The 23,710-nt window shown below is 34.9% G+C and overlaps 1 protein-coding gene across 1 annotated transcript in view; it reads left to right on the top strand.

The window, feature by feature from the left end:
* LOC102015256 (chromosome unknown open reading frame, human C16orf87) overlaps positions 1-23,368 on the top strand; it is a gene marked incomplete in the record, with an annotated part of 32,696 nt that extends 9,328 nt beyond the window's left edge. Inside the window, 3 exon segments of the mRNA XM_013518584.1 lie at positions 3,546-3,642; positions 15,520-15,702; positions 21,556-23,368. Of these exon segments, the coding sequence (XP_013374038.1) occupies positions 3,546-3,642; positions 15,520-15,702; positions 21,556-21,674 (399 nt within the window).
* Positions 23,369-23,710: the final 342 nt, after the last annotated feature.

Genomic DNA, 23,710 nt, shown 5'->3' with positions numbered 1-23,710 from the left:
CCGGCCGGCCGGCGCTTTGTCCCGCGGGAGGTGCGGGCTGGCCGCCGGCCGGGGAAGGCCGCGTCGCGGTGTGCAGTGTGGCGAGTGCGGGTCTCCTTTCTCCCGTAAACGTGCTTATGATCTTCTCGGTGTCGTGTGACGCGCGTGCTTTCTTTGCATTGTTTTTAATGGAACTCGATCGAGCAACGTCCGCGTTGAAGCCCTGTGGGCTCCTCGCCCCGCTCGCCAGGGCGTTTTCCGTGATACGTTTGGCGTGGCTGTGTCCGCGTCTTTAAGACGTACATATACGTGGTTTTGTGAATCTGAAATGATTCCTATTATACCTGTCCTTAAAAAAAACAAAATCCCATGTTTCCTACTTTTAAAGCATGCTCCATTCTCTACTAGAATAGACGTTTCTGTCTGCCTTACATTCCAACGATTAGTTGGAATTACCTCAGTTAAAACCTTTCCTAAGGCTTTCTTTTCATCCAGATCTGGGTGTGTTTTTTCCTTTCCCACAGAGTGGAGTTTTCAAAATGACTACCTTCGCTGTCCCCCTTTCTTTTTCCTTGATCAAGAATAGTTTGAAATGGCTGGAGACACTTTTTAAAACAATGTGCTCGGTTTAATGCATTTTTCAAGAAGCATTCTTGAGGTTGATCAAATCTTGTAGCAAAACATGGTACATGTTTCAGTGTTACTTACAAGGAGTGGTAAGAATGCTGACAGAGAATGGTTGTGCAAGATGGTTTATTGAACTCTACCAGTATGTGTTATAAAAACAGTTTAGTCATCTTTTCCGAAGAGTTACTTTCATTCTTAGCATTAAACTAAATTTGTTAAATTTTCACAAAGTTCGACTTTTTTTATGTGACTGTTGGCGTATTATTTTTGTTTAGATCATTTCCACTTATTCCAATTAATAGTTCAAAAATATAAGGTTTACAGGGTATGCATTTGAGTTTCTGTTGGGTACAAGTAATTACAAATCCTGTCCTTATTTTACTTGGCATAAAGGGGTCTTTCATGAAAAATCTGTTTTTAATATCCTGTTTAAAGAAGCAGCATAAACTTGTGAGAACCGCTAAAACAGTAACAGAACATGACAGTATTTATTTGGAAAGATCACGTTAATTTTGCAATGCAAACACATGTACACATACGTTCTTTTGTGTAAAGTCAGCTGTGTCTTGGTTTGCTCAGGCTGCCATAACAAAATAGTATAGCCTGGGTGGCCGAAGCAGTAGACATTTATTTTCTTACAGTTTTGAAGACTGGAACTCCAAGATCATGGTGAGAGATTGCCTGGCTTGCAGATGGCTGTTTTCTGAGTTTCTTCATGTGGCAAAAACAGGGCAAGCTATCTCTTGTCTCTTACAAGATTACTAGTCCTATTCAGAGGGTCCCACCATATGACCTCATGTAAACCTAATAATCTGTTTAAAAAGTCACTCATCTCCAAATAACTATCCCAAAGGGGTAGGATTTATAGGTTCAGCAGATGAATTTTTTTTGTGGGATGCAATTCAGCCAGTCACAATGCAGTTAGTTTGTTGTGTCCTTTTTTCAGTATATACGATGAGAAATGAAGGCTTTTGGTTACTAAGAGATTTGTCTTTCCGTGAAAGTAATTGATGAAAGTCATAGGTTAGCTGGGTGTGGTGGCACATACCTATAATCTCAGCACTAGGGTGGCTGAGGACAGAGGATTGCCCCAAATTTGAGGCCATCCTATGCTAATAGGCTAGTCTGAACTAGATAATGGAGATCGTGTCTCAAAAAAAAAAACCCTTGAGGTGTGTGTGTTATGTACCAGGTCCCCACAGTGAATGTAATCATTGTGAAAGGGAAAGAAACTAAAGGGAAGGAACAACTGGGATGAGGGAAAGGAGAAAAGAAAGGAAAGGGAAAAAGCGTGTGTGTGTGTATATATATATATATATATATATATATATATACATACACACATATATACACACACACAATAGCTAAGATAATTGTACTAATTTCTGTTGGTTTATTGAAAGGAATAGTTCATGCTTAATTTTTAAAAATAATTTTTAACCAATATTTCATGCTTATATCTGGTAATCTGAACAACTACTTTGAAGATAACAATATGCAATTTAACAACCATTGCTGATTTCCTATCATCTTGTTTTGAAATTGTGTATTGTTTTTAATTTTTAAATTTTTATTCTCTTTAAAATAAATCCAAAACCAAAAAAATCATAGGTAAATTTTTAAAGTGCTCTAAAATAAACAAATTATGGAGAACTTACACCATGGTTCGAAGAGGTCTCATTGCATTTCTAATAAATCAAGCTGTTAGATGTACCTTTATATAGTACTCGTTAATACCTTTAAGTGTAAATTGGAGATCCTTTATTTGGTATTTTTACATGAAGAAAAAGATCTCTTCTGCCAAATTTCATTTTAGCTTAATTAGATGGAGTATATTCTAGAATTGAAGCATTCTATTCATGCATGGATGACAAGCGTTATAATTATAACTTAAGTAGAACAACTGGCAAATGAAATTTATCTTACAGAAATTACAGTGTTCTGAGATTTTTTAAAAGCTTAATCTGATTTTTGGTGAAATGCCTTGATTTCAAGGATCATTAATAATCAGTAAGACAACTGTGGGGACGAATCTAAAATTCTCAGTGATTTTTAATAACATGTGTCCTTAAAAATATGCAGGTTTGGAAGCAGAAGCCTGCGACTTAAATCTTTTGTCCAAGGTCTTTTCTGGGAATTGAGACTATAACTAAGTTCTTCGATCACAGCTCCTACGCTCCTTTTTTGTTTATAGTACACTTGTGACCCTCAAATTGGTTGTTGAAAACTATTCTTTTTTCAGGGCTAATTGGCGTCTTCCTGTCTCATGTTGGAACCCTAAGTTGTTTTTGGTTCATCTCGTTTTATCACCTCTAGTTAGTTTTGGCCTGAATCTTGTTTTTCCTGTCTTTGAAACATGTGACAAATAGATCTTTCCTCTATTTCCATTCTCACTGTTTCACTTTTACAGTTGGACCCTGATAATCTTATGATTAACTCCCCCTATCTAGTTTACTCTGTATCTCAAACTAACATTTTAGGAAATACTACTTTTGTTTTTTGAACCAGGGTTTTGCTATGTAGCTCAGGCTGGCCTTGAATTTGTGGTAATACTGCTTCAGCCTTCTGCTTCAGCCTCGTGAGTGTTGGGATTACCACAGAAGTGCTACCTTTTTTCTTACATATATCCCTTTGGCACTGACCCTTTTAAGGTTTTCTGTTGGTCACTTAAATCTGTACATTTATCATGCATTTACGTCTTATACTACTGCTGTAGTATGGTATAGTACAGTATTCATAGTACTGTACTCACTAAGAAGATCCAAGTCTGTGTGACATGATACCCATCTTATATAATTTGTAGTAAGGATGTTGGGTTTAAATAAGTCAGTGATTCCTACTTCAAGTAATTTAGAATTCATTTGAGGAGTCTAAATACTGAAAAATTTAGCAATAGAAAAAAGAGTAATACATTTTTTCTTTTTTCTTTTCCCCGACAGGTTCCCGTTGCATGTAAATCATGTCCCTGTGGTTACATATTTATTAGCAGAAAACTTTTAAATGCAAAACACTCAGAGAAATCACCATCTTCTACAGGTAATTGTGAAAATTTAATAGTTTTTAGTTTTTTTGATGTCGAGATTTAATTTTATGAATTTATTATTTATACTTTTTGTTGTTGAAGTTAAAAATTAAAATCTTACCTATTGGAGAGCTGGGGATGTAGCTCAGTGAGTGCTAGAGCACAGGCCTAGTGTACTTGAGGCCCTGGGTTGTATCAGTGCTACTAAAAATACAAAAAGACAACATAGCCAGCAGGAATCAGTTTATAATTCTTACAAAGTTTGTAACATTTAAAATTTTATTTTTATCTATTGTAAATTTTATTGAAATTAAAAAAAGAAATATCTTAGTTAAGCCAGGCCTGGTGGCACATGCTTGTAATCTTAGCAACTCAGGGTACTGAGGCAGGAGGATATCAAATTTGAGGCCAGCCTAGGAAGTATAGTGAGACCTTGTCTTAGAATAGAAGCAGCTGTGGATACAGCTGTGTGGTAGAGTGCTAACTTCAGTTGTACAAGGCTCTTGGTTCAATCCCCAGCACCCAAAAGAAAATTAAACATGTCTGATTTACTCAGTGACAATTATTAATTAGCCCTTTATAAAGTTTAAAGTAATAATTGACATTGAGTAAAATGGACAGATATTTATTTATGTACTTTTTTTGCATGTGGGATATAAAACCCAGGGCCTCATAAATGCTAGGCAAGCACTCTACCATTGAACTACAGTCTCATCCCCTAAATTGAACTAAAATAAACAGTTTGATGAGTTTTGACATATGTGTAGACCAAACTATCACTGTACTTGATGTTGTGAATGTTTATCATTCTGAAAAGTTTCCTAGTTTGCCTTTGTAATCCCTACCTCCTAGTAGCTCCACCCCAAGTAACCATTACTCTTTCTTATCACTGTTCATATAAATGCAATCATATAGTATGTACAGTACTTTCATGAGGGGGGCTGGCTTCTGTAAGCATAATTATTTAAGACTTAGCTATGTTGTATATTGAGTTCATTTCTTTTTTATTGCTTAGTAGTATTCTTTGTGTGAATATACCACAATTTGTTTATTCATTCACTTGTTGACGGATAGTTGTTCTTTTTTTTCATTCAATACTGGTTAAATTTACAATAATATTAAAATTTTTTTAATTTTTTAACTAGTGACGAAAATATAATTTAGTTTTGGTGTGAATATGGTTTTTTGCATAATTCTCTGAGAATAAAAATAATTTTGAATTTGTTGCTTTTCTATTAATGTAGATAAATTGGGTTTATTTAGTAGGTATATTAAAAGATAGCATTTTGTTCCCTATTCTTTGATAATATCAGAACTTTATATAATGGCTTTAGGGATTGATTTTGAGTACGTAGATATGCTGTGTCTTGGGCATAAAGCAGTGTGAAGGTGGATTGACTGCTATCATGGAGTTTACATTCTTGTGGAGATAGGCAATGAACAAATAAGCAGAAAATATGGCCTTGTAATGTTTGCTTTGTAGGAAATTAAAAGGGGGCACCTTTCTAGGGGCGATTGGCTGGCTACTTTTGAATGGTAGTCTCAAAGGTGGCATTAAGCTGACTCTCAATAGTACTGGTAAAATTCAAGGAGAAGAATATTCTCGGCAGATGGAAATAGCAGATACAAAAGTTCTAAGGCCAAAAATTTTGATATTTTAGGAATGAAAAGACCAGTGTGGTTGCATTGTAGACAGTAACGGCAGAAAGTGGGAAATGAGTTCAGAGGGACAGACAGAGGCCAGATTATGTAGGGCTTGTGAATCAGAGTAAAATGGATTTTGTTAGTAAAATGCAAGGAGATACTGTCCCTGGATTTAATTTAGAATTATGTTTTTAAAAAATAAGATTATTTTGGATAATTTTTGGATGACTAATTTTGGGAAATTTGAAAAGTAGTATTTTTTTAAATTTAATCAACATGCTAATTTAATACATGTGTATAGTGTATAATGACCAAATCAGGACAATTATCAATTCCATCTCCTCAGATGTGTATCACTTCCATATGTTGGCAACCTTCAAACATGTTATTTTTAAATAATCATAAATTGTTGTACGTGAGCTGTAGTTATGTTGCTGTGCTGTAGAACACTAGAATTAATTCCTTCTATCTGAATGTATTTTATCTAATCCCTCTTCCCTCCTACACTTTCTAGTCTCTATTGGCTACTACTTTACTCTCTTACTAACTTTCTAGCTTTCACATATGAGTGAGAATATGTGATATATCTTTATGTGCTTGGCTTACTTCATTTAACATGATGTCCTCCATTTCCATGTTGCTACAAGTGACAGGGTTTGCTCTTTTATAGCTAAATTATATTCCACCCTTTATATATACCTCATTTAACTTACACATTTATCCATCCTCAAATTGATTTAAATATGTAGGTATTCACTGTTGTGAATAATGCTTCAATAAACATGGGAGTGCAGGTATTTCTTTGGTATATTGATTTCATTTCCTAAGGGTATATAGTCATTTGTGGGGTTGATGGAGCATATGTGTTCTTTTTTTTTGGGGGGGGGGGTTTCTGGTACTGGGAATCGAACTCATGACCTCGCGCTTGCCAGGCAGGCGCTGCACCACTGAGCTAAATCCCCAGCCCCGTTGGAGTATATGTGGTAGTACTGTTTTTGTTTTGTTTTGCTTTGAGGACCTTCCATACTGTTTGCCATAGTAGCTGTACTAACTTTACGATCCTACCAGTTGTATGTAAGAATTCCCTCTCTCTACATACTCACTAGCATTTTCTTTCTGCTGTGTTTTGTTGTTTTTTTTTTTTTTGGTGGTCTTTTTAATACTAGCCATTCTAACTAGGGTAAGATGATGTCTTTGTAATTTTGATTTGCATTTTCCTGATGATTGGTGGTATTAAACATTTTTAATACTTAACTGGCCATTTTGTATGTCATCTTTTATGAAATGTCTGCTCAGATCTTTGGCCCATTTTGAAAATCAGATTGTTTTCATGCTATTAGGTTATTTAGTTTGTTACATATTTCAGATATCAGTATGTTGGATAATAGCTCATAAATATTTTATTAACTTTTTCAGGTTGTCTTTTCACACTGTTTTCTTTGCAGAGCACCTTAATTTGGTATAATCACATCCAGTTTTCTCAGCAATATTTACTTATCTGCCATATATGTTCATATCACTTTTGATGAAAATCAGCTGGCTGTATGTATGTTGATTAATTTCTGGGTTCTGTATTGTGTCTCCTTGGTCTCTGTGTTAGTTTATCTATAGCTTTGTGTAGTATGTTTTGAAGTCAGGTATTGTCTCTTAGTTTTGTCACTTTTATTTAGGATTGCTTTGACTATTTAGGGAATTTTGTTCCAAGTGAATTTATGATTTTTTTTCTATATTTAGAAGAAGAATATTTGATATTTTGATGAGGATTGCCTTGACTGTATATCACTTTGGGTGGTATGGATATTTTAACAATCCATAAACAGGGGATGTGTTCTCATTTTTTGTATGTTCTCTTTAGTTTCTTTGATTAGTGTTTTATACTTTTCACTGTTGAGCTCTTGCTCCTTTTTTTTTTTGTTACTGGGAATTAAACTCAGGACCTTGTGCATGCCAGGCAGGTGCTGTGCCACTGAACTATATCCCCAGCCCTTGCTCTTTTTTTAAGCTATTACGAATAGGATTGCTTTCTTGATTTCTTTTTTAGCAATTTAGTTATTGCTGGTATATAAAAATGTTATTTTTTTGTATGTTGATTTTATGTCTGGTAGCTTTACTGAATTTGTTTATCAGTTCTAACAGTTTTTGATGGTGTCTATATAGGTTTTTCTATATATTTCCTGTTATTTTTTGTATATAAAGTACAATATATTTTGTTTATAGATAATTTGACTTCCTCCTTTCCAGTTTTGTTTTCTTCTCGTCTAATTGCTATTGCTGACTTCCAGTACTCTGTTGAATAAGTGTTTGAATATCCCTGTCTTGTTGCAGATTTTAGAGGAAACACTTCATTTTTTTCTCATTCAGTATGATGTTGACTGTGGATTTGTTACGTAGACGTATATGTATGTATTGAGGTATGTTTCTTCTGTACTCAGTTGAGTATTTATAGTGAAGGGATGCTGAATGACAATATAATTTTAGAATCACTAGTTCATTAAGTGCTCAATTGTAAAGAAAGGTAGAGAATTTACAGAGGAAATTTTGTCCTCAGTCTGACAAAAATTTAAAGAATTTTAAGTGCTTTTTGTGAACATGGCAAAATGGTCACTGTTACTGTTGGTGAAATAACTTGACAAAACCTTTTTGGAGAGCAACCTTAAAGTAGTTGTTAAAAGTTTTAAATGCGACCAACCTAGAATCTAGATTTTTTTTTGTTTCCTTTTAAGACAGTTTTCCTTTTATACAGTTGAAGCTGGCCTTATACTCACTTTGTAGCCCAAGCTGGAACTCCAGCGATCCTCCTACCTCAGCCTCCGAGTGCTGGGATTACAGATGTGTGTGCCACCACACCCAGCTAGAATTGTTTATGAATAGATATTTGACTTAGCCTAATTATCTAGATATGCAAAGAGGTATTTACTAGGATTTTGAAGGCAATACATTGTAGTAGCAAAAGTGATCACTAAACTAGTTGTCATTTATTTATTTTAGATAGGATCTAGCTGTGTAGCTCAGGCTGGCCTTGAACTCGTGGTGATCCTCCTGCCTCAGCCTCCCAAGGGCTGGGGTTATAGATGTGCACCACCATAACCAGCAATAATTAAACATTTAAAACAGGTTTGGTTTGGTTTGTTGCAGCAGTGGGGATTGAACTCATTTGTACTGAGGTACATTCCCAATCATTTTTAAAATTTTTGAGACCATCTTGCTAAGTTGTCCAGTGTGGACTTGAACTTGGGATCTTTCTGTGTCAGCCTCCCAAAGTAAAAGAACAATTACTAAAGCTGAAATTGTAATTTTTCATATAAAAATAAAATCAAGCTTATCAAAGATTTTTTAAAAATTCAGTGGGCTGAAACTTCCCATTAAACACATTTTATGACCTGAAGGACATGGTTAGGTTAAATAGATTTGTCTAGTGTTCAAAACTTCTGTTTTTGAAATATACTAATCGTTTTTTATACTTCATTATATATATATATATATATATATATATACGAATAGGGAAGTAGAAGAATAAACTATATACAACTTAGTCTAGCAGAATATATGTATAAACAGTATTGTAGAAACTGTAAGGAATTCTTAAAAGTTTAAAATTAATTTTGGGCTGGGGATTTAGCTCAGTGGCACAGCGCCTGCCTGGCAAGCGTAAAGTTGTGAGTTTGATTCCTGGTACCAGAAACAAAACAAAACAAAACAAACAAACAAACAAAAATTAATTTTAGTGAGGGGAAGAGAGAGGAGTGTTAACAGAGCAGTGTTAGGCAGGCAAAGTGGTGCATGCCTGTAATCCTGGCACTCTGGGAAGCAGGGGCAGGACACTGATTAATATTATTATTGCCAAAAATAAGGAAGATTTTTGTTCTGGGCTAAAATACAGAATCTCTTATGGTACTTCTTTCCAACAAGGAATTGATTTTTTCTTCTCATAAGGAGGTTTGAAATCCTCTGTTTCTTGAGCTTTACTTCCTCTGTTACTTCCTCCATAAAAGTCCAGCTATTCTGCAGTGGTACTATAGCTTCCCGGTGGCTTGCTCCTCTTTACTTTTTGTCCTGTTCTAGCAGTACCTTTGGGAGTCTTTTGAGAAGAACAGCTCTCTTCTATAAGAATCATCGTTTATTACTATTTTGGGTGATAGTTTCTTCTATTCCGGTTTCTTAATCAGAATGCTTGTCTTTCTGTTTTGCTGAAATTCTCTAATTTTGGCTCGTGTATAGCAGTTTTTCCTTATTTTCAACTCTGGGTTTTCCTTTTTTCCTTTTCCCATGTTGACTCTCATCTCATGGGTATTTTGAAAAAGGTGGTAAGAAAATGAATGTACTCAGTCTGTGTTTATTCAGCAGTAGTTACTGTATAGATTCTGAGAAGAAGATAAGTAAAGGAGTCACAACTTTTGTAAAGCTTGTATTGATGGGGGAGACACAGTAAGCATATAAGTAAATAAATAACAGATATAAATAGGAATAGATTATAGGAAGTAAGTTGGGCTGTGCAGATCCAGATGGAGTGGCCTATGAGTTGATTTCTGAAGTGAAAAAAGCCTGTTTCATGCAGAGTTTTGGGAAGAGAGCTCTTGATAGATGGGTTAGCAAATACAGACTGGGTACAGAGGGAGGAGCTTGTTTTAGGAGAGGTGTGTTGGGAGTGTAAGGAACAAAGTATTGTGACATAAGATTGGAGAGAGGGGCAAATGTCAAATACTAGGAGAATTGGGTCTTCAGTAAGAAATTTTACTTTGTTCTAAATGTAAGGTAAAGTGAACAAAAGACTTTTTGTTACCAAAGCTAATAAAATGACTTTCATGAGAAGGATCTATGAAATTTGCTTTTTTTTAAAGATAATATGGCTGCTGTGTAGAGACAGTGGTTTCACAAGGATGTTGTCTGCATTGCTCCAGGGGGAGAGAAATGAAGAGATTGTGGATGTATTTTGCAAGGGAGTACCTACCTGATAATACAAGAAGCAAGATGTATCACAAATGACAGATTGTTTTGCTCATGTAACTCGTTGGTACTGTTTACTAATATCAAGGTTGGAGGAAAAACATACTTGAGGGAGGAAATCAAGACTTTCGTTTTAGTGCATCAGAGATACGTGTGAGAAATTCATGTGAAGTCATAAGCAGGTTAGGGAAGAGATAAGAGCAGCTGAACTTTGAGCCATCATAACAGCAGTGTGTAGCCCCCACAGCGTAAGACTGGCATAAAGGCACAAAAACATGGGTCTGTTCAGACCCACATTTATTCTTTGGAATATTTCTATTGATGAATTATTGATTTTATGAGTTTTATTATAGTAAACAATGAGTACTTAACAGGAAAGAATAACAAAAATAAAGTATTGAGTTTTTAATATTTATTGCATGTTTATATAAAAGCATTAAACTTTTTCTTTTTTTTTTTTGTCTTTTTGAGACAGGGTTTCATATGTAGTTCAGGCTGGCCTTGAACCCACTCTGTAGCCCAGGCTGGCCTCAAACTCACAGCAATCCTCCAGCCTCAGCATCCTAACTGCTGGGATTACAGGCATGTGCTACCATGCCCAGCCTCAAAATTTTGAACATTGGCTCGTTTTTGGTGTACAAAGTCTAAAAAAGAACAACACACATAAATTCTTATATCAACTACAATAAAAATACCAGTAGTACTTCATAAAAAAAAAATCTTTAGTTCAGTTATCACACCTCAACTAGGCTACACATATGAAAATAGAGTACATTCCATACACATGTGTCGCTTACACTGACAGCACATGTGTTTTGCTTTCCTGGCCTTTTTGTAGGACATACTTAATGTCTCAGTGCTCTTGCTGTTTTGTCAGGAGGTTCTTACTGTATGTGTAGATTAGAGGAACATAAAATATCAAGAAAGTAAAGTATTAAATTCTTAATATGTACTCATTTAGAATAGACATCAAAATTTTCACATCAGCTGTGTACTTGCTTACAAAACCTAAACTATAACATCAGAAATAAATTCCTATATTAACTACAGTGAAAATACCAGTAGACTTCTACCACAAAAATAATCTTTGCTTCCATTATCACACCCAAGGCAGACTTCACACATGACAGCTACATGCTCCTTGCACATGTCTCCCTTACAATGACAGCATTTGTGCTTAGCTTTCCTTTCCTTTGTGGCAGTCTTGTTACCTCTCTTTTGTTAGGAGTTTCCTGCTATCTTGTACAACATACACTTAGTAGGGAAATAAGGTATCAATAAAATAAAATGCCAGATATGTAATGAGTGCTTAGAATAGACGTCAGCATTTTCACATCAGCTGTTAACTTGCTCACAGAACCTAAAAGATAACATCAAAAATAAAAAGTTATGTGAAGTACAATGTAAACACAAACAGCGTCTACCACAGAAATGAGCATTGCTTCAACTGTCATCCAAGGCAGTCTTCACTCATGACAGTTGCACATTCCATACGCAAGTATCACTTACACTGATAGCACATATGTTTTGTTTCCCTGTCCTTTCTCATAGGGCATGCTTGACTTCTTTTTTGTTTTCCTGTTTTTGTAGTGGGTCTTTGTGATACTGTGCCTGCCTGTTTACCTGCCAGCTCACTTACGTGCTCCACAATTTCTTTGCATCGTTCCCTGGACAGAGACGTCTTGGTTTTCCTTTGCTGTAAATGATGTCTTATGAGTTCCATTCCTAGTCCTCTTAAGAAAATTTCTCTATGATATTTTGCACTCATTTTCTTTTGAAACTGTCAAACTATTTATGCCACATATGTTTAGGATTGAGTAAAACACAACTATTGGGCAGTGATTTGTGTTTCAAGTGACATCACAGTTGCTGTATAACTCATCAGCAACATCTGCTCTACCTTTGGTTTTGTTGTTGAAAGTTTCCATTTTGTCAAGATTTCATTATCAATATTTCCATCATGGTGAAATGTCAACATCAGCAGTACCAATTTGTTTTTTTCTTTACCATATAGGAAGCCGGTGTTATATCTTTCTGAAGTCTAAAAATTGTACTATACAATTCTCTGTTTTGAAATTGCGGGATTTCGTTTGGAATTTCTGCTTTGTTCCTGGGTACAGTTCTTGCACTGGTCAACTTGTGCTTTTAGCAAAGTAATATCTATTGGAAACTATTAATACCAATTGTCAAGTGTCACATTCTGAATGGGTTGAGAGATAGGAGCAGAAAGTTTATTCACATCATTTGGTTTATTACTATATAAATAAGGACCAGAGTTCCAGGATAAATGTCTAAACTGAAAACAGGATAAGTCTTTGCATCTACAAGGGCATAAATTGTTATGCCATATTTTGGCCCATAAGTCTTTACATTTCTATGATTACCATAAAAAATCTGAGCTAAATATAGCAGACCTATGAATGCTTTCAGTTCAGCTAGTGAGGTGTCATAATAAACACAGTTTTCAATATGGGTAATGGTGCATATAGAACATTTTACTTGGATTTCAACCTTATGCGTTTAACAGCATCTTGTAGCATTTCATCTGTTAAAGTTTCCAATGAATGGTAGTGCTGGCATTCTGTCCGTTAAATTTCATGCCTGCCAAGATCTTCAGTATATTTTTGGATCATTCCTTTTGGTTTTGTGGCCATTTTGCAACATTTCAGCTAGTCAAATATGAACTCACATTGGTGTTTTCTTTGTCATCTGAATTACGAGTGTTTGCATTCCCTGTGTCCATATCAGTTGATTCTTGTTTCCTTTCACAGTCACAGGAACTTTAGCTCACATGACCAACGTCAAAGTCATGATCATCATCATCATCATACACCCACACCACTTATCTGTTAGGAAAGCATGGATCTAAGCATTGATAAAATAGTTGCTGGATTTTTTATAACATGACTACTTAATAGGTAGCAATTACGTACTTCTGTCAGTAGACTCCTAAATTCTGCTTATTTCTCTTTTAGTGATGTTAGCAGTTAATGTGTAGTGCTTAGATCTTTTAGTGTGACGGGTTGAGAAATAATTCTTTGATTCTATCAATCTTTTTTATTTATTACCTTTAATAATTGTAAACTAGAAAGCTTCCCTTCATCTGCTGTTTGGTTTACAAATAAGTGATACAGTTTGAATGGAAAAAGCAGGATAAGTGCCAGGCATGGTGGTGCATACCTGTAATCTCAGCATTTGAACACTGAAACAGGAGGGTCGTCACATGTTTAAGGCCAGTCTGGCCTATGCAGTGAATTCAAGGTCAGCCTAAAATATGCTGTGAGACTCTGTCTCAAAAAGAAAGGAAAGAAAAAGTAGGATAAATACTTCATTAATATGTTTCAGTCTGTTACAGTTAATTTTTTTGTAATTGATGTTCAGATTGTCCTATTGATATAGGGGAAATGCTAGATGTCAAGTACTGATTTGTGTCCCTTGAAGTTGAAGAATGAGAGATATATCTCAGTGGCACAGCGCCTGCCTTACAAATGTAAGGTCATGAGTTCAATTCCTGGTACCACACACAAAAAAAGACTCTCCTGAAGTTGAAAAATGAATTCTAAGGAACAACCCAAAAGTAGGAAAATTTATTTATTATATTAGGGAGAAAAGGAATGCGGAGTAGGATAGCTCCCAAGAGACAGCAAAATCTATAGCAAAATGATGAGGCAGGTACAACATGGGTCAAAGTTCTGATCAATAAGACTGCCAATATATTTGCTTGGGCACTATTGATCCAATGGTCACAAGGGTACACGGGTGACATCATTAACCTGGGTCAATAATCTGTAGTCTTAGTCTTGTCTTTAGTTTTAATAGTCTTAGTAGATGGGAGAGGATGGCCCACCCCAATGAGATATTGGGAAATCTCAAAAGGGTGATACCAATAATCCCAAATCTTCATTCATCCCTTAGGGAAGTATGTATAACTAGCCATTATAACTTTTAATCTTCAGGTGCACCTCCAGCTACAGTCCTGATGCATTCTCATCGTTTGCACTTACTCCATAGAGGGCCCAGCCCTGTCTGACTGCCTACTATATTTCCTCCTATCTTAGCTGTCCCTAATGCTATCATGGTCAGTGGATACCTTTCAAAGTTAGACCCTCAGTGTTTTAACAGACCCTAGTTGTCTTTGATAACTTTCTAATAATGTTCTTGTGTCGTCCAGTATATGTTGAATCTCAGGTTTAGAACTAATTGTCCAAGGATATGTATGGTATTTAGAGATAATTGTTACTGTTTTACCTTCTTCTTTTTTCTGTTTTTATAGTAGTTTACTGTACTTTTTAACTTTATTATTTTCTTTAGTTCTGGAGATACGAATTTTCCGATTTGTTTTACCCCTTTACGCTATGACTTTAGGCATTTAGGGAATTCTTTTTCTCGTTTTGATTCTGATATATAATAAAACAAGTTTTTGTTTTGTTTTTTTTTGTGTGTGTGTGGTACAGGAAATTGAGGCCAAGGTCTCATGCTTATTAAGCATGTGCTGTAGCACACAGCTACATGCCTACTTCCCTCTGTCCCCTTTTTCAAATTTTATTTTGAGACAGAGTCTTGCTAAGTTACCCAGTCTGTCTTTGGATTTATGATCCTTTTGCCTCAGCTTCCTGAGTAACTTGGATTACAGGTGTATGTCACCATTCTGGGCTTACTTTTTATGTTTTTGTCATATTTAGCATTTTTGTTTGGAGTGGATGGATAACTTTTTTAATTAATTAAATGACCCTTCCGTAAATTTCCTCTATTACTGTTCCATTTATGGAACAATATTCTCTTAGTAGGTACTTCATCAGTGAATGCTATTTCCTTTTTTAGTGTTTCAAAAATATTTTCTGTGGATGCTCTCTAATTTTTATTAGAATGTTAATGTATAATGTCTAAGGTCAGTTTTGCTTCTGCATATTTGACATATTTCAGTCTGTAATCAGAGTACAAAAAGGATTGCAATTTTTTTCCCCTTTCCTGATTTCACCATTTTTAGCTGGAAACAGGAGCAAAAAAATGCAGAAAGATTGCTGTGGAATTGATTGAATTTGTAAGGGCTGAAATTAAAGTAGTCAAATGAAAAAACTGGTTTTGCCTTCTAACATTCCTCGTAACTCATAGATTTTGTGAATCTGAATTCTGTTATTTCTTTTTTTCTGTGTGGCTGAGGGAGGCATATATGCTGCAGTTCTATAAAATATGCCAGGAAGTTTATCCTAGTGCTCTTTAGAAAACAGAAGGAAGACAATGAAAATTTGGGCACACAGTTCTTGCTAAGCCCTAAAATATATCGCTTTTATTCACCCATACAGAAAACAAGCATGAGGCCAAGAGGAGGCGAACAGAGAGAGTTAGGAGAGAGAAGATAAATTCTACAGTAAATAAAGATTTAGAAAACAGAAAGAGGTCTCGAAGTAACAGCCATTCAGATCATATCAGACGAGGAAGAGGAAGACCTAAAAGTGCATCTGCCAAAAAACATGAGGAAGAAAGAGGTATGAATAAATCTAAGCAGCTTTTTCTCAAGTATTAAATTGATCAGAGATCTCAGATAGTAGTGAAGAAAGTGGAGGCCTTGAGCTCCTGTAGTTAAATAATAAGTCATCTTTTAGTTTGAAAGCATTCCCTCTGTGGTAGATGCTTAATTTTAAAAAATACAGAAATTCTTAGTGGAACCCTAAAGACTTCAAATAAGTAAAATCTAGTTTGCTATAAACTGATGGTAGTAGAGTTCAGAGGTAATAATTCATATTGGACATCTTTGAGAAGCCTAATAAACTTACTGTAGTTTTTTTTTAATAGACAAGACCAAATTAAGACTTAATTTAAAACTGTTATACTATGAATTTAAAACATTTACTATTTAAATTTTCTTGATATGAGTTTTTAAATTGCATATTGGGAGGATTTGTGTGTTCCTACATTGAGGCAGCTTTTGCATAGTTAGGTAAATTCTTCCTGATCAGAGTGAATTTCTGTTTCTTCCTATAGGCATTCTCCTTTGTTCTTTGACAAGTAATGTGTCTACCAATGACTGGTTTTTAGCTGTTAAAACTTCAGCTTTTCTTTTTCTAAAGATATCTTTATCTCATATGTATATATATCTTTTAAAAAGTTTTATCACAAAAAATTTCAACAAAGAATAACAGGATAGCATAATGTACCTCTCTATGCCTATGAATATCCTTCTTAAAATGACACTTTCAGCTTGGTACAGTGGTGTGTGCTGATAGTCCCACCTACTTGGGATGCTAACAGGGAGATCACTTGAACCTGGAGATTTGAGAACAGCTTGGGCAATATAGTAAGATCCTGTGTAAGGGGAGGGAGTATTTTCAAGACAGTAATTAATGAAAAAAGGAATAATTGTTCTTTATAATTCTCTAAAAACTGCTGTCAAAATTATTTCATCTTGGGCTGGGGATGTAGCTCAGTGGCACAAGCGCCTGCCTGGCAAGCTCAGTGTCCTGAGTTCAATTCCTAGTACCAAAGAAAAGCTGGGTGTGGTGGTGCACACCTGTAATCGCAGCACTCGGGAGGCTGAGGCAGAAGGATTGTTGTGAGTTCGAGGTCAGCCTGGGCTACAAAGTAACCTCAAGGCCAGCCTACACTGCATAGCGAGACCCTGTCTCAAAAAGACAAAAAACAAAACAAAATAAAATTATTTGATCTTCAGTGAAAGAGATTTATGATCTTTAACATCATTTGTATTTTGCTTTGCTTTTCTTCAGATATTTAGTCTTAGGAACTCAGTTGTTTTCTGTGTAAATGTAAGTTTCTGTTGAGACACAGAATTTTCTACTATTTACCATTTGCTTTGCATGTTTTTATTTGAATAAAGACCTGCTATTGATGGCGGCCAGGTGTAACTAACTATATTGTCCATTAGGGAAAATAACTTCACAGGTGTCATGGGTTTGTATCATAGTTACAGTTACCTTAATGTGTGACTAAAGAAATAAAGTTTATATCATTATGATGTTGATATAATTGACTGTATCCTGTGAAGGCTGTACTTAGATACTCTTTAATTTTTGAATACTTCTTACTATTTTTTTCGCTTGTGTCAGAGAATTTGAGTTATTTGATTAGTTGAATGTGTTTCTTTAATAATGAGATCATCAGAAAGTCTATCAGGGACTATTTTAGAAGGGACACTGGGTAAAGAAGTCAACAGAGAAGAAAGAAAAGAGAAATACTGGTTGATCCAAAAACCAGAATATTCTTTTCGGTTGAAGTAAAAGGAATCTAACTGAAAGAACAGAAGGAATGCTTCTGCTGGTCAGAGGAGATGATGACAGTTGTTTTAGTTGGTTTATCAAAGTCTGTCCAACTGTGCTAGGACTTTATACATATAGGCTTGAATTTTTATTTCATGATTAAATTGAAAAAAGGATTTATTTGGCTGCAGATGTTTTTCAGGCATTTTCAGTTTACTGTAGAAAGTTTTTAAGAAAGCTATTTCTAGAATAAGATATGCTTTTAAATTTTTTGGATACAAATTGCACAAACTAGCTCAGCGCTATTTTGTAGCATAAAATGGAATATTTTAATGTAGACAGGGGAGTCAGCAAACTTTTCCCACAAAGAATAATACAGTAAATACTTTAGGCTTGTGGACCATACAGTCCTTGTCACAGCTGCTCAGCTCTGTCATTGTAGCTGTAAAGCAACCATAAACTATATGTAAATGAGTGAGCATAGTTGTGTTCCAGTAAAACATTATTTTAAAAACAGGCAGTGAAATTTGGCACCCAGATTGCTGTTTGCCAATCCTGATGCAGACTATTGTTCTCTAAATAGAACATGGATAGGAGCTACGAGCTTTGAAATATCTGTATATTTTAGAATTCTTTGGTAATACTTCCTAAGGCTAAGTATCTAATTTAGTTCTGTTTTTATTCTCTGCTCTTAAAACATTTAAATTTTGGAGCAAGCTTTAACTGTTTTGTAATATGAACTAGGGAAAACCTGATAATGTGTCTAAGAAACAAAATTTTTTAAAAACATCAGTATGGTTTTCTGTTTGAAAAGAATAGGAAAAAAGAAAAATAAAGTCCCCTATGTCCTCAGTTTATCTTTTGAAAAAGGTAAGATGAAGCAGTCTGTAACCTAGGGAACACCAGGCATTATTGAGAGCAAGGATATAACACTAAGCCCTAGAAAATATAAGTTCTCTGATTAGGTTTACTATATCTTGCAGGTAAAAGAGATTAAAAGTAATTTCTATAGGGAATCTGAAGAGCCTAAGAGAAAAGGCCTAAAATAAAAATACGTACTGTTGTAAGCAATTTCACAAAGAAATAGCCTAGTTAGAATTTTGTGATCTGATAACTATAGTTATCTCTCTTCAGGTGCACATGCTTATAATCAACTTTTTTGCTCACACTTCTACATGTGAACGTATTATCAGGAATTACCTAGATATGCAGAAGAAAAAATTTATTGTGAAAGACTGAACCTAAATCCCAAGGAGAGAAAAAGTAATTTGGAGAAAAGTTTTTGCAGGGAGAAGAAAAAAAAACTATCATTACTCTCCTTAGCAAAAGAATGTATGATAAAGAAAGATGGGATTTGAAAGGCAGTTGTGCAGGTCAGGAAGGTACCTGGAAAATGAATCTCAAAATAGGAGCTTTAAAATATATTTTAAAAAATTCAAACATGTGATTAACAGAAGAAAAGGAAACCAAAACCAATAGAACAATTCCAGAAACTATAACAGTAGGAAAAGAGATGAAAAGAAAAAAAGGAAAGGAAAAGATATGAAATTTAGAGGACCAGCCTGAAGTGTAACATCTATAAATAACTGAAGTTTCAGAACAAGAGCATAGAGGATGGTGTAGAAGGCAGTTTTCAGTGAAATATTTCAACAGAATTTCCTAAGCCTGAAGGACATTGAGTTTCTATATTAAAAGGACCATGAAACTCTTGATCCAGTGGATAGTTAAAATGGAAGTGATAGGGCTGGGGATTTAGCTCAGCGGCACAGCGCCTCACCGGCAAGCGCAAGGTTGTGAGTTTGATCCCCGGTACCGGAAAAAAAAAACAAAAAAAAAAAGAAAAAATGGAAGTGATGTCAAAGCATATCATTCCATATCTTTGGTTAAAGAGAAAATTTTGTAGGTTTTCGGGGGGGAAAAAGATGAATCAAAATGGTATTAGAATTAATACAATGGAATAGTGCCTAGCAATCAGCAGACTATATGAATTAATATTGACTGATAAACACACTGAGCCAACAAAGGTAGGCACAAAAGAATACATGATCCTATTTATTCAAATATTTAAAAAAAGACAGTGAATGTATGGTAATAGAAGTCAGTACAGTGGTACTGGTGGAAGTCAGGGTTGACTAGAAAAGAGCATGAAGGATTTTCTGGAGTGAAGGAAATTTTCTGTGTTAATTGTGTTTTGAGTTACATGGGTATATGCATTTGTCAGACTCATTTAGTTATCTATTTAGAGGATCTGTGTATGTCACTGAATATAAAGTTAGCAGTAGTTTTTTAAATATCTATAAGAAGGTTTTGGGTTTTTTCAACAGTAGGGCCAGCCAAAAGACAGTTTTTGCCTTACCAATTCTGAGGGGAACCCTACAAGTTTTTGCTCAAGATAAACTGAATATACTTTCTGATAATCAGTGTTTCAAAAATTTTGCTACTCATTCTCCTTTTCTCAAGAAGCTACTGCAAATTACATACCACCAAGATGAAGGAAGTCAAGGAAGGTACTGGAATCCAGCATAGAAAGGACCTAACAGGAGGAGGGAGATAAGAAGTTCCAGTGTGATGTTGAAGAAGATGAATTGTGCAGTAGGCCTAGAGAGCAATGATTTCAGATTGGAGCAGGCTGGAAGACTTGGAATGATTTCTTCAAAAAGATAAAGCTGATAAAATACCTCATCTGTTTTAACATCCTGACCAATTTCTACAACTAGGAAAGAGTTGGAGTTGAATTTGAAATGCAAACTAAGCAAATAAAAAGTGAGAATCCCTTCTGGGAAAACAACATGCAGGAAAAATGACTCTCATAATCATGGTGATTTTGAAAATTGAACTGAAGTTCAACATTCAGTTGAAAATTGATGTTACTGAAATTGTGATTTAGCGAAAATGAAAAGCTGACAGGATAAGCAGAATTTTTATGGTGGGGCAAGAGATGCAAAACAAACTGGCTGTGGTGGCACATACCTGTAATCCCAGCACTAGAGAGGCTGAGGCAGGGGGATTGCCTGAGTCAGAAGCATCATGGGGAGACCAAGGCCAGCCTGGACTACAGAAGAAAGCTCATCCAGCAGTACATATGGACACCTTGTCTCAAAAAACAAAACAAAAGAAAAACAAAAGTAGAGCCAGGCGTGGTGGCGCACACCTGTAATCCCAACACTTGGGAAGCTGAGGCAAGAGGATCGCTGTGAGTGCAAGACCAGCTTGGGCTACATAGAGTTCAGGGCCAGCCTGAACTGCAGAGTGACACCCTGTCTCAAAAAAAAAAAAAAAAAAAAAAAAAAGAGATGCAAAACAATTAAATCCTAAATTACTGCAGTAGACAGTGAATATGTAATGCTTAAAGCCTCTTAGGTACAAAATCTTAAAAAATGTTAGTGTCAGGGTTCTATAAAAACAAAAGGAGAAACTGAAAAAAACAATCTAGAAAGTAAGAAATGTACATGGGAGCATGGACTTCTGTTTTTTACAAAGTTTTGTGAAAAATGATTTGACTAAATTACATGTGTGTTTAACCTGGATTAAAATGTCAAAACAAAACAAAACAAAAAAAACCCAAATAAAATTAGAATCACAGTACAGTCTGAAAACAATAATTTGGAGAAATATACATAAAGATGTTAATTGTAATTTCAGATGATTCGTGATTTAATAGGGGCTTTTTCTTTTTCAATTCTTCTAGGAACTTGGATTCCATTTGTAATTGTGAGGGGAAAAATAGAAATAAATGTGGTTATTCTTACTTCCTGCAGCAGGGCTAAAGAAAAGATGTTAGTATGTTTATTAAGTAACCATTGATGTTCAAAAGGGACCATCTTCTAAGATGAGAAATTTAATTTTGGTTGAGGTATTTCATACTAGTGAGGACAAAGAAATACATGATATTCTTGAGAAATGTGTAGCTATTAGACTATGTATTTATAAAGCTATATAGTCACTATCTCATCTTTATTTCAGTACCTCTGTACTTTTTTAAAAATTTCACTTTATAGTATAACATTATGTGTCATAATATGCATAATACTTACTGTCATTTGAAAAAATACTTCAGAGCATTAAAACATTTTAAAAATGATTGCATCTACTGCCTTCATATTAAGCTTTTCCTTTTTCTTTTAACAGAGAAACAGGAAAAGGAAATTGACATCTATGCTAACCTCTCTGATGAAAAGGCTTTCGTGTTTTCAGTCGCCTTGGCAGAAATAAATAGAAAAATTATCAATCAAAGACTTATTCTCTGATCCTTGTCTGAAGAATCTGTTGAAACTTCCTTCAGGATTACATCAGCAAATTCTCAAAGTGATGGACTCTCAGGAGCATTCTGACTGCATCAATAAGGGGCATTGATTTTTTTTTTATTTATCATTTAGCCTGTGCCACACTTTTGGAGCAAAGCCGTATGCTCGGACTGTTCTGGGATTTTCTTGTTTACCAAGGAATATTGTCAGTGTTTTGTGTTGGGATATAAGTAGGGGTATTTGCAAAACCAAACCAAAATGTTGGATGGCTGGCTGTTAAAGATAAAAAGGGTCAGAGTAGGTGTGCAAGTATGAAAACAAAGGAAATGAAATGCTCGATAGTTTTCATGTTTGGCACCAGAGATGCAGTATTTTAAATACTATCAGAAAGAGTGATGTTTAAATATATACGTATACAGCAGATTTTCAGTACTAGCAGGTTGCATATATACAGTTCATTTACCTTTAATAAATTGGCAACTGGTATTTTATTGAATGGGGAATTAAGAATATAAGCTGTAAATTTGTCCTCAATTGATTTTTTTTTTCCCTAGGCAATTTTTATGACAGGTATGAGTTATATTTTTAGATATACTTTCTAAACAGTTTGGAAGTTTGGGTGCTATATGAAGAAAACATTTAAGGATGTATTGTACTTCAGATGTAGACACCTTGTTTTATTGAATGTAATTTATTTATTGCTTACAAAAAACTTTTCTCAGAATGGTGCCTGTTAACCTAAACTTAGAATATATTTATTACATGCAAAATATTTCTTAGATAGCCACTTACATAAGCAGTAATGTTTCATCTGAGTGGATGTACATTTATACATCCTGATAATTATTTAAATTGTTACTTAACCTCACTGAAAGAAAAAAAATAAATCTTAATATTAAAACTAAATAGATTAAATATTGTGGCATAAGCATTTTGTTCTAATGAAGTTCCTAAATATATTTCAGTTCTCAGTTTTTGTTTTTTCTTCTGGTACCAGGAATCGAACTCATGACCTTGAGTTTGGCAGGCAGGCGCTTTTGCCACTGAGCTAAGTCCCCAGCTCCAGTTCTCAGTTGTTCTAATGCCAAATCATAACCATTTGTGGTTGATGTGTAGTAAGTGGTTTTGTATTATGGCATCCCATTTTTCCATGTTCAGAGTTGGCAGAAATTCCTCTTTTCATTTCCTTCACTTCTAATTTGATGTCCCAAAATCTTACTAGGAGTCAGCAGTTAGGCTTTACCCCTATAGTTAAGAGAATCTCCCTTTAAAAAAAAACAAACATATATTTATTTTTAATTGACAAATAATAATTGTACATCATGGAACATAGGGTTATTAGCATATCCATCACCTCAAACATTTATTATTTCTTTGTGTTGTAAACAGTTAAAAATCTGTTAGCCATTTTGAAGTATACTGTTGATTAATTATTGTCAACCATAATTGCCTTTCAATTTCAACAGTAGCATTGTCTACTTGGTCTTTTTATCTAGTATCTCCTATCACCTTCCAAAAGAAAACAGGTCTACTTTTTTCCCCATCCTTTCTTTAAATTGGCAGAGGGAGTTTAAAAGGTACTCTACATAGAATGTAGAATTTTCCTAAGGAGTCCTTTTCTCTTAATCTTTGTGTTTACCTGCAAGCACTTGTATTTATTTCAAGCTCCTAGTAATAAAGTTTTCCCATGATTGTAATGTGATTTTATTTTTGAAATATACTATAGGAAAACTTTTGATGTTGAGCAAGAAAGCTTAAAAGTAATATCTAAGAACCCTTTGGAACATACTGTATATGTCCTCAGAAAAAGGAAGAATACCTTGTGGAATACACATCTCTTGAGAGAATTTACTGCTATCATAGTCAGTGCATTTAAAGCTGAGGACCCTTAGAGGATAGTACTGGATGTTAAAATACACATTAAACACACTGAAGGAGATACTGACGAGCTTGCCACTTAGAAAAGTATTTTACTTCAAATGCTCATAATCTGAAATTGTTTGGCTGAGGTGCAGATTAGGTTTTCCAGGTGTATGGCA

Source organism: Chinchilla lanigera, unplaced genomic scaffold (assembly GCF_000276665.1).
Source record: "Chinchilla lanigera isolate Chin_1 unplaced genomic scaffold, ChiLan1.0 scaffold00047, whole genome shotgun sequence".
NCBI lineage: Eukaryota > Metazoa > Chordata > Mammalia > Rodentia > Chinchillidae > Chinchilla > Chinchilla lanigera.
Note: the sequence above shows the minus strand (reverse complement) of the source record. Positions and strands in the feature narration are given on the sequence as shown.